The sequence below is a fragment of the Balaenoptera acutorostrata genome, chromosome 5, assembly GCF_949987535.1.
Source record: "Balaenoptera acutorostrata chromosome 5, mBalAcu1.1, whole genome shotgun sequence".
Classification (NCBI taxonomy): Eukaryota; Metazoa; Chordata; class Mammalia; order Artiodactyla; family Balaenopteridae; genus Balaenoptera; species Balaenoptera acutorostrata.
This window is the reverse complement of record NC_080068.1, coordinates 42,158,055-42,170,457: the sequence shown is the minus strand read 5'-3', so window position 1 is coordinate 42,170,457 and position 12,403 is coordinate 42,158,055. Positions and strand designations below refer to the sequence as shown.

Sequence of the window (12,403 nt, the reverse complement as noted above, 5' to 3'; positions counted from 1 at the left end):
GCAGACTTTGTCAGCCTTGTTCAGAGCTGATCCCCAGTATGGAGCACATCACTGGCACTAAGTGGGCACTCGATAAACACTTGTTAAATGAGTGAATAAATCAACCCAGGGAGATCAAAGAAGGACACATTGAATTCAACTTCTCAAGAACATCAGTAGGTTTGCATTTATTATGGGTAACAAAGATTCCTGAAAGTTTTGAAAGGGGAGTAATACAAAGAAAGCAATGTTCAAGGCTGATTAAATAGAGAAAGAAGAAAACAAATAAAAGAATACCATTGAGAAACCATCTTTAGCAATCACGGTTTAAGATCATTGGTAAAAACTAACCTGCAAATTTTTCCTGCAAGCCTACAATGGACCCCAGCCATTTGCTATATAACACGAGCAGTCTTTCCTTGATAGGAATTAAACACGTAAGGAAAACAGCTCCTTACCAGTTGGCTAAAACTCTTAATCAAAGGCTGACATGCTATGCTTTCATTTCCTAGGCTTCTTCGTAACCAGGCAACTTTGGATTTAAATTGTGCATTTCCAATTTCGTAACTCAACATCTTAAAAAAAAATACCTGCAGTCTTCAAATTGCTTATTTTACAATTAAACCAATGTAATAAACTTCTATTTCATTAAAAAAAGAAACACTGATTGGTAAATCAACTGATCAATACCACCTATGTCTCTCACAGAGGGAAAAAAATATTTTGAAGAACTAAACCTACTTTAAAAGATAAACAAATTTATCTCCCTGGTACAGAATCTAGAAACCTACAGATGAGATACATTTTGAGTGACTCCGGATTCCATCCATAGTACTTAATACTATTAACATTAAAAGAAGTTTGGACAAATATGTTTTTTCACTGCTATTCAACAAGTTGCCAATTACGAACAATGAATGCCAATGGTTATTTTGAGAACCAAAACACCAAAAATGTACTCTTGGTTTGAAACAGTTCCGTATATCTATCTGATCAATGGCATTTACAAAAGTGTGCGGTTTCTTTCGTTTTGGTTGACAATGAACATTAAGATATTCCTCAAGATAAGAAAAGACAATGTATTTTCAAAAATGTCCTATTTGTTATTAAACATTACAACAGTTCAGTAGATTGCTGAGCTGATTAAATGAGATAATACGTATGAAAATAAACCTTGAAAAGGATCAAGACAGTATAATTATTCATGGTGTCCCTTTAACAATTTTACCAACTTAATAATAACAACTGCTCTTTTTGAGAAGAAGATAGAGACTTCAGTTACATCAGCAATAATGTATAATTACGTTATCTGGCTTTGAATTACAGGTGCATACAAAGAGGTCTTGACAATAGTTGTGGCTGAATTGGAAACTCTCATTGATAAAATAGACTATCTTTACATAACAAACATATTCAGAAGAACTATTTTACTTTCACCTACTAATTTCAGTAGGTTGCCATGCAAAACAACTTGATGGGATCTCCGAGTTTTCATTTTAAATAAATCAAGAAGCTCATTGTAAAAGTATGTAACATTTAGTGCTATCTTTAAAAAATTATGTAGACAATGTAGTAAACCTCCATAAACCACAGAATCTCTTAAAACTTTTAAAAACGCTCCTAGTCAAAAAATATTGCATTATGATCTTTTATTTTCACTAATTTTTAACAAATACAAATTTAAACACTGATTTAACTTAAGATTATAAGATTATAATGAAAAGAACATATTAATATCAGCCCATCTTGAGAGTTGCCAATCATTTTGATTTAAGCTTTAGCTTTCATGCTGCATTTCAGTACACATAGTTAGGCCAAAAAAATACTGAAATGAAGTTAGTAGAGCTCATTATTAGATTAAGTAAGAATAGAATGTAGACAGTTTTAAAGGAAATGTTAAGTTCCCAGTCTACACTGAGAGAGTATAAGTAAATTCAATTAGACTGCATTCAGAACAACCAGAACACAAAACGTGTTAATAATAAGTGTAATACAATAATTTTTCCTTTTGCAAAGTCTATTTAAAGCATAGTCATTTTCAAACTTATGCTTCAGGATGATAATGTGAGACACATCAATAGTACTATTACACTTTTTTCATTAATGAAGAAACCAAGCCCTAAACGCCCATTCCCATCCCTCCCTTCCAAAAAAAACCACTTCCACATTAGTGAGAAAAATAGTATTAGGACTCACAGCTTCCATGCTTCTTTCAATTTGATAATACATTCACACCTTGGGAATGAAATTACCTGAAGGTGTTGTGGCTTTGAAATCCTTGGAGGACAGCGGGGCACACTGTTTTTCTGTTTAAAAAAAAAGGCTGGGTTGTCTAATTGGGGATTCACTACATTATACTAATCCCACCACAAGATGCTGCACCAGATGCCAACTGTGGTCAGCATCATTTGGCTTCTCTATCACTGCGCCGCTGCCCAGTGGGGATTACAGCACTGGGCTTAACAGTGGCACCTAGCATGCAGCAAAGTCATTAACAATAAACTGAAGATACTATTTTTACACAGGTGGGAATGTTCTCTTTCAATGATGTAAAATCGACCATGTGACTGACCTTAGAATTAAGCAGACTGCATGGCTGAACTTAACAAAAAACGAGAAGAGATAGGGAAAAGTCTTAAGCCGTGTCCTGTACACAATATGGCTACAAAATTATATATTTTTTCAAATTAGTTGAAAGTCACTACATATTTTTAACAAAACCACAGGGAGGCCATAACCAAGAGAATTAAGAGAGACAGAGAGAAGAGGACTACTGTATTACAAATCAGCCCATGTACCCACTTTGCACGTTGACCTACCTAAAATTTTCCATTTTTACTAACTTCTGATGGATAGATTTAAACAACAGAATTGCCAATAAGTATGGTTCCTACTGAGATATCTACAATGAATGTTAGAAGTGATGTGGTAAAAAGACTTGATATGTGAATGGTGATTAGGTAACAAACAAAATAACAAGTATTTCACACCAAATTCAGAGGAGTCCTGGAAAAATAATCTTTCTCTGATGCACAACAGATAGAGCCAATTTTCAAAAGAATAATAGAGGACTCATTCCACCTGCTTCTTTTGGAGAAAAATTATGTGCATGTAAATCATAACAAAAATTACTTTCAATGATAACTTCCTATAAAATAAAAGGTTATATGAGGTATTGAAAGCAGCCAAACTCATAGAAGCACAAAGTGGAATGGTGGTTGCCAAAGGCTGAGAGGAGGAAGAAATGGAAAGTCGCTGATAAATGTGTATAAAGTTACAGTTGTGTAATATGAAAAAGTTCTAGAGATCTGCTGTACAACATTGTACTTACAATTTACTGTACTCTACATGTAAAAGTTTGTTAAGAGGGCAGATCTCATGTTAGTGTTTCTACCACAACAGAAATCAACTGATCAATCGGAAAACCAGAATGGGATATGCAAGAAGAAAGATGATTCAGGATGTACCTAGATGCTCAAAATCTAGAATTCTTTACTAGAAAAATCAAAGTATCAAAAAATCTCCATGAAAGTACTTTTGATAACAGCACTGATCAAAAGAAACTTCCAATGTTCAAAACTAAAAATGAAAGAAGAGAACAAGGATTCCAGAAGCCAGAGTTCCTCAAGGCTGACAGACGAGATGCTCCAAAACTACGCTTTTCTCTCTTAAACATCAGTAAGCTGGCTTTTCTAACACTCTTCTAACTCTTAAAGCATAATGGGGTGGGGGGAGCACAGAAAAATCCTATGTCAAAATCAGTAAAAATTTTTTGAGCACCTAATCTGTGACAAGCATTCTTTTAGGTGATACAGGGGTGAACACAAGAGACAATAACATTAAATAAGTAAATAAACAGGATACTTTCAGATGACAACAAACCTCTAAAGGAAGTATTTAAGGTGACTGAATAAATACGCACTGGTGTGGAGATAGAGGATAAAAGATCAATCTGAGATAGGGTGAATTGGAAAGGTTTCTCTTGTGGAGGTAAAACTTACACAAAATTGAATTGAATCTCACTGGATTCTGAAGTTAACCAATTTTAAAAGTTTAAAACTAAAACTTACATGGAATTACAAGATATGAAAAAATATATCTTAAAATACCTGGCAAACAGTATGTCACCAATGGAGGAAGGAAGGGCACAAGGGGCTCTATGTTTGCAACTTCCTGTGAGTCCAAAATTATTTCAAAATAGAAAGTTTAAAAAAAAAAAACTTATGTAACTATTACTGTAATTAACAATGAGACATCTCCTCCATTTAAGATACTCTTCATTATTTCCCTATGGATATAAAACTGTAAAGAGATTTAGGAAAACAAACCTCCAATGTAGAAAAATGTTTCTCTACAAACATGCAGATTAGGTATTCATAAAGATAGCAACAGCGAACAGAGTATAAATAAGCTTTGGAATTTTTTTTTCTAATCTAGGGATGTCACTCAAAAAAGAAAATGCAATGACAGGAGTCAACATGTGACAAAGAAATTTCCCTTCATACTACCTATTTAAAATAGCTAAAAAGGCATAAAACACAGAAATCTTATATTTAAGACAAACTTTTCACTTGTATAGGAACAACTGAAATCAATAAAGATAAAAAAAAGGATGCAACCCCATTCTGGTGGAGAAGGGAAAAGACAGGACGTTTACCTTAAACTATCTTAACCACCTCTCACCAGACTTGCTTCAAGGACTACAAATATAATTAAAACCGCCTCACTTTAAAATCCATACATCAATTCATATAATGTACAGCTTCTGATTAAGAGATTTTGTCCTCAATCTAAAAATACTTTAATGGCTGTTGCTCGAAAGACTCCATAATGGGGCGCCCGTTAAAGATGGAAGGTTGAGCACATGCATTTATCTCTTCTCTGTCCTGAAACCTCACTGCTATAAACTGAACTGTGTCCCCCCAGAATTCATATTTGAAGCCTTCGTTCCTAATGTGATGGTACTTGGAGATGGAGCCTTTGGGAGGTAACTGGGTTTAGACGAGGTCATGAGGGTGTGGCCCTCATGATGGGATTAAGGCCCTTATGAGAAGAGACACCAGAGAGCTCTCTCTCCTGGAGGTGAGGCCACATTGAGAAGGTACCATCTGTAAGCCAGGAGGAGAGAGCTCACCAGAAACCAATCATGCTGGCAGCATGCTCCTAGACCTTCGGCCTCTAGAATCGTGAAGAACAATTCCTGTTTTATACTGGTCTATGGTATTTCGTTATGGCAGTCCAAGCAGACTAATACGCCCACTAAAATGGTTGTTTAAGGATTTTTAAAAAAAGCGTAAACCCATAAGAACAAAGAAAATAGGAAAGGTGAAAACAACAACGTTTTGGATACTAATACAGCAGAGAAATTAGTGGGAACTGATTTAGCAGACTCTAGAATCTTAACTTAAAGCAAGTACAAGGAAAACACAAAAGCAGCTAACTACAACACGACCTCCAAGAGGCTCAGGAATTGGTGGCACTAAGTACCTTTAGAAGCAGAAGTAAATGTGGGACTGTACACAGGACTGGTGAAGTCTGTGTAAGAGCAGCTAGACCCCCAGATGCCCACTACTATGTGGGTACTAGACTAGAGATTTATTCACTAAAAAGAAAAACAGGGCTTCCCTGGTGGCGCAGTGGTTGAGAATCTGCCTGCTAATGCAGGGGACACGGGTTCGAGCCCTGGTCTGGGAAGATCCCACATGCCGCGGAGCAACTGGGCCCGTGAGCCACAATTACTGAGCCTGCGCATCTGGAGCCTGTGCTCCGCAACAAGAGAGGCCGCGATAGTGAGAGGCCCGCGCGCCGTGATGAAGAGTGGCCCCCGCTTGCCACAACTAGAGAAAGCCCTCGCACAGAAACGAAGACCCAACACAGCCAAAAATAAATAAAATAAAAAAAAAAAAAAAAAAAAAAATTAAAAAAAAAAAGAAAAACAGAGGATGTTTGGATTGGGGTGGAGGGGGGACAATGACATTACACCAGGCACAGCTGTGGGCTCATCATGAAGACAAAATAGAAGCTTATGTATTGATACTAAATGTTGAGGGTCCTCAGACACTGGCTTCTAAAATGTTCCGAGTCAGGCATATACTGCCTAGGTAAAGACTGGACATTCTTCTCTGGGGACTCTGTCTAGCTCAAGGGAAAGATGGTCAACAGAATGGCTCAGCAAAATGACCCTAGGCTGAGGCCCAGGCAAGCTCCAGCCACAATTACAAAGCTACCCAGCAACTTTCCAAGATTCCATTCTTATACAGCAGTAGAGGGCCAAGGATGAGACACGTGAGGACATTCTCTAATATAAAAGACAGAGACAAAAATAAAGTAACAAAAAAGACTACCTGAAAGAAACAGACTGTGGAGGAAGATAAAAATCTGAAAAGAAATTTAAAAAAAAGAAAAGAAAAAGAAACCTCAGAGAGCTAAGAGAAGCCATGAAAGGAAAACAAAAGACATCAATAAAAAAGAAAAAAAAAATCTCTTAGAAATTAAAAGTATCATGCCCCAAAGGGGGAAAAAAAACAAAACACCCACGGAAGGAATAGATAGTAAAACCGAAAAGCTCTCCTAGCAAAGAGAGTAAAAAAGCAAAGATAGAAAATAACAGAGGAAAGATAAGAAAATGAGAGGGACAGTCTTAGGGGTACACGTGATAAGAAAGAGAAAACAGAGGGGAGGATATTATTATATGAACAATTCACAAACCTTTCTCAAAATTAAAGGATACGAATTTCCAGACTAAACAGGTCCAGTGAGTACTCAGCATAATGTATAAAAATAGGTCCACTCTAAGGCATGTTATCGTGAAATTTTAGAAGAGGAGGGCCAACGAGAGGACTCTAAATGCTTTTATAAAACACACACACACACACACACACACACACACACACACACACACACACAATACAGGCCACAGAGAAAGAATGGAGAATTTAGGTAGCTTCAGATTTCTCACTAGGAGTATAGGAATCTAAAATATGATGGAGAAATTATTTTTAAATTTTGAGATAAAATGATTTCCAATCTAGAACCTTATATCCACCGAAAGGAGGATAAATGTAATGTGAGCTGAGATTTTCCAAAATAACCCTGAGAGTTCAACCTAGGCTGCCTGGAGAAGGACCCACTGACCATGTTCCCAGAGGTGCTGCACCCAAGCTCAATTTTCTATGACACTCGTAGCTTCCACTCCCTGTGGGAGGGCCTGTAGCTTCCCCTGGGCCCCCAAGTCTCCTGGAACTAAACAGCTGGCATTCTCAAACAACTCCTAGAAACATTCAATAAGAACTCAGATTCAGTACTCAAACAGCTTAGATCACAAACGGTGCTTCTTCACCATTAAGACTGCATTCATGCTCTGGCGGGGGAGGGAATATCCCAAGCACACTTCTCTGAGATAACAAGGGTGATGGATCTGTGCCTTCTTTTCTCTTGTTGAAGCCTGGTTCTACAAGTTCCCCTTTCTGCAATAAAGCCACCCTGTACGATGTGATAAAGTTTGTTCTAAGCCCCGGTACCTGAAAGCTTGTCACCTTCCTTGGTTAAGGGGAAGGAACTCATTTTATATAGCAAGAGTCAAAGGAATTTTCACTCACAGATTTCTAAAAACAAAAACAAAATCCAAAAACCAAAATAATAAATGCCCTGCATCCTTTTTCAGGAGGCTGCTGGAAAAGATATTTTACCAAAAATGAGGAAGTTAATTTGAGAAAAAAGATGACGTGAGATTCTGGAAACAGAGGCTCTATCCCAAAGAAGTGGAAAGACATCCCAGGATGAAGTGAGTGAAGATGAAAAAGTGATAGCTGTCCAGCTGGCCTAGAGAGCAACTACTACAGATTAAAGCAGACCAGAAGGTTCTGGAAGAGCTATTTGCAAGAAGATGAAACTGACAGAATATTTGATGTCTTCAATGATATTGGGGGGAAATTCAGAAAAACAGAGGAGTAGGGGAAGAATGCATAATGAAAATGTAGAAAACTAGTTTTTTTTTTAAAAAGGCAATTATTAACTCTGATAGAGACGGAGAAGTTTTCAAGAAAGGAAGAGTAATCAGAGTATACCATATGGCTCATCTTTGTATAATGTTTTCAGTCACAATAATATAATGAATACTGATCTAATCAAATTATGATAGAATGATATGGGGATATAGAAGTGAGAATCTGTGGGATAGTGGTGGTGAGCTTAAAAGTCTCACTTCTCTTGTGGTAAGCCTGGAGATAGTATCTAAATATGAAAAATCAAGGGCACACAGTATAAGCACATTAGTTAGAGACACAGAGGTAAATATCAAAAAAAGTTAAGAGACGTAAAAAGTCAGTGTATCTTAGGAGTGAAAAATGAGGATGAACCAGGATGATGGAAGGGAGATACTGTTTTTAATAAACCTATAAACTATTTGACCCTTAAAACCATGCACCTATATACTTTTAAAACTAAAAGTAAAAACTAAATTTAAAAAATAGGATTATATAACAAAGGCATTATTGTTACAATTGGAAAGATAATAATTCAATGGGTGGAAACGATAAGTGATTTTTCAAAGAGACAATAGAAACAAAACTTAAATTATTGACTTCTTGGTCTAATGCTTCAGTAGGAAAGCTATTACTCAAACAACCACTAAAAACCAAAGCAACAAGATAAAAATTAAAATCCTTCAAACATATTGCTAATTTAGAAAATGAGTAATGGTAATTAAAATCAAAAAATCTTATTTTAATCTTGATTAAATGGGATGATACTTTATGAACTTTAAAATTACCTAATTATGAATAAGAATAGTTATTCAGGCAGCATTTATAAAAGGCCTACTGTGTAAAGCACTGTGGTAAAGACTGTAGGTTATATAAAGACTCGTAAATAGTTTATGGTCTAATAGAAAGATGAAGATACACACATAAACACCGCTCGTGAAGCTGAGTAGTTAAGAAGAGAAAACTTTTCCTTTGATTAAGGGAATCAAGAAACATTCTATCTAGGAAGTGTGACTTAATCCAAGCTGAGAAGACTCAGATGTACTAAGATGGGGGGAGACGCTCCTTCCTGAATGAAGCATCACAAGGATAGAAAGAAGAGCACAGACATGTTTGGGACCATAAGTAACTCGCGATTTGGTTGAAATATAGAAAAAGGAAACAAGAATAAAAAAGGGTATGCAAAAATGTGTGGGTATATATATGTATTTCCAGGTCCTGAGTTTGCGTTGAACGTCATGCTAGGAATTTGGATTTTGTTCAGATGGAAACAGAGTGCTGTTAAAAGGGTTAGGGCAGGGGTGGTAGTGGTCCAAGGAAAGTAGCCTTGGGTAGAACTACTCCACTTGAGACTAAAAGGTGCTGACACCAACAGAAGAATGTGACAGTAAGAATGAGAATGGGGACTGGTACTGAAATCCATGTGCTTAAAATCAGGTCAATTTTCTGTTAGATTTCGACAACACTTTTACCAAACTGTCCATTCAAATAAATTAGTTTTTGCTGGTTTCTGTAAAAATACCTGTGGATTTGTTTGATGCTCTCCTTCGAATTTCTGTCACCATCAGTCGTGAGACTTGTGTTGTGAACTGCAGAAGATCAGAAAATTTTTCTGTCATTGTATTTGGCGGAGCATTTCCAAAAACCTGTGGATGAGAAAAACAATTTTAATACAGCATTGTCAACATTTTTCTTTTATTACGTGCTTTTCAAGGTGTGGTATGACTTGAAAATCAAATAAAAGAAAGTATGCTTGCATAGTTACTTCGATCTGAATAAGTTTAAAACATAACTCTTTCAATAAATCCCATCTAACCACATTTTCTTATACATGTAAAATAATTTGTTGAATGAATGATTAAATAAACAAAATCTAAAAGCCAAAGACCAGTTATCTATAAAATTTAAATCAATCTTACTAATAAACTTTAGAAAATATAATGTTTCTCTGAAGAAATCTAAATTAAGAATTTAGAGAAAAGTGGTAAGTTCCTTTGATGGCGAAAAGACATATCAGATGGTAAAAGCAGGGACTTATCTAATGCTAAGTCCTGGGCTGAATACGGAATTTACGAAACTCATCTTATACCTCAGAATTTCTGAATTCTAACCATAATAATTCCCAAAACAAGACTGTTAACGAAAAGACTAGAATAAAAATGAATGAGAGGGTCATGAAATACGCTTGTCTTTACAAAAATCTACACTAGATGAACTTTAGAATAAATCACTCTTAAACTGGCATGGGTTCAGCAAAGAGAATGAAAAAAATAAAACCTGGACAGACTGTCATAGGAAAAGAAATAGTATTATAATAGCTATATAACTGGATGCATCCTGGAATATCGTTTTAAAAAATGTTTTTTATAGTAGGACATCCCTGGTGGCACAGTGGATAAGACTCCATGCTCCCAATGCAGGTGGCCTGGGCTCGATCCCTGGTCAGGGAACCAGATCCCACATACATGCCGCAACTAAGAGTTCACAGAGGGCAACTAAGGAGCCAGCAAGCCACACTTAAGGAGTCTGCCTGCCACAACTAAGGAGCCCGCCTGCCACAACTAAGACCCAGCGCAACCAAATAAATAAAATTTTTTTTAAATGTTCTTTATAGCTAAAAGAGAATTCTGTGTCTCCTAAAACTATTATGATAGCCCTCTATTGTAATATTAACTAAACAATATTTTGTATTCTTGTTATCTGTTCAAATGTCACTGCAAAGGGAGGAAACGTATCTTACCCGTCATTGTGTTCCTTGCCAAGCTAGCACCCTGCCTTTTATATGGCTGTTTGTTCATATGCTGCCTGCTCCCACAACCAAATTCTAGAAAATGTTTAGGTAGCATGCAAGGACACAAATTATAATATGAGAATATAAACAAAAAGTAAGAAAAAAACCAAAAACAATCAAATAATAAAACCAAGGCTAGGGAGGTACACTGGGGAAAAAAAAGTCTACATTTGCCATATTTTAGTCACGAATTTTGGCTCAAACATACAGGAGAGAAAACCTCGTGAATTACATGGTTCACAATGTCCTTAGGTAAGGAAACTGTATATTTAACGAAGTACCTCTATTCTTCATACCATAATGTAAAGATTTTCTCCAGGGATCCTAATAAAAGGATACAACTTATAATATCCTTGTAATAGGAATGTTTCTTACATTCTTACAATAGACACCATGTTTCTTACAATCACCCTCAAATTGAGCTGAAAGTACCAAACAAATGATAAATCAGTTCTACAGGTTATACTTTTAGCCAGGTAGTCTGTTCTTTAACTTGACACACAATTTTAAATTATCTCAAAGAACAAACTGTTCTTTTCAGGAACTCCTCAATAAATTGTTTTTCTGCTGAGATTTTGATAAATGTTATGTGCTTACAGGTAACCTATGTCGCCTGCTAAATACCCATAGTCTTTAACAAACAAATTGCAGATAGATTAGAAATTGAGAAGCCTCAATTTTAAATTTGAGCATACTTTCGAGGAGGAGAGATGCTTGCTACCTGTCACTCTCTCTTGAAGTTTTTATTAAATACATTTCTGTGTCTTAGAAAAATAAAAAGAATGGCCAATTTATTGAACCAAAATTATCTCACAGACTTAAAAAGTATGCCCAGTAAGCACAGCCCTGTAAGACCACATTAATATCAAATCAAAGCAATTTGGTTACTAAAATCAACCTGGCTTGAAGTTCACAGTTAATTACGACAAAGTTTATTCATTCCTTTCTTTCCTCCTTTTCTTTTTGTTTTTGGCCCATATAAAAATAACATATTGCAACTCAAAGTGCATCTTTTAAAATAAACCATCAACTATCTTTATCAAATAAAATATCTACACCATTTGGTTTCTAGTGAGGAACGACACATGCTTGAATAGCCATTCTACTTCCACCCAGAGATGAATATGTAACTGGCTAATGAAGGTGTTTACAAAGCAATTGTATATTCTGCTCAGGCAATTATTAAGCCTTTTGACAAACTGATTTAAAGTAGATAAGTATTCCTATTATTCAGAATATACTGATGTATATTTTGCTCCTAAGAATTATTAAGCACTATGTTATCCCTAAGAGTAAGACAACTTCATAAAATAAATAGCTCTTTTCTTAGCATAAACATATGGTTATTCAAGCAGTCTTCATGCTGGGTGGATAATACGTTAAAAATGCAACTAACTTTTCATACAAATCCTGATATTTACAGCTTTATTTTCATACGGAAATTTTTTTCAAAAGCTGTGTTGCTTGAATTGACCAAGCCAAATGTTACAGAAAAAGGACCATGTCCTACTTGCTAATCTGAAATGAACAACTACTTACTACTTCTTTAACATAAACAATCTTTAATCTAGTGATCCAACACTACTGATTGATTCACTCTTTCATTTATTCACTCATAAATATTTACTGGTCTACTATATATGCCAGGCAA

The 12,403-nt window shown here is 35.8% G+C and overlaps 1 protein-coding gene across 8 annotated transcripts in view; it reads right to left on the bottom strand.

Moving 5' to 3' along the window:
* The window catches only part of WDFY3 (WD repeat and FYVE domain containing 3), a 285,270-nt gene that overhangs the window by 163,088 nt on the left and 109,779 nt on the right, over positions 1-12,403 (bottom strand). For 5 of the 8 annotated variants that reach the window (XM_057547043.1, XM_057547039.1, XM_057547040.1 and 2 more), the window contains exons 4-5: positions 9,484-9,607; positions 2,232-2,285 (exon numbers count right to left, since the gene is read on the bottom strand). In XM_057547043.1, the coding sequence (XP_057403026.1) occupies positions 2,232-2,285; positions 9,484-9,607 (178 nt within the window). The remainder of the gene's footprint in view (positions 1-2,231; positions 2,286-9,483; positions 9,608-12,403) is intronic. The other 3 variants (XM_057547042.1, XM_057547045.1, XM_057547046.1) reach the window with 1 other exon arrangement.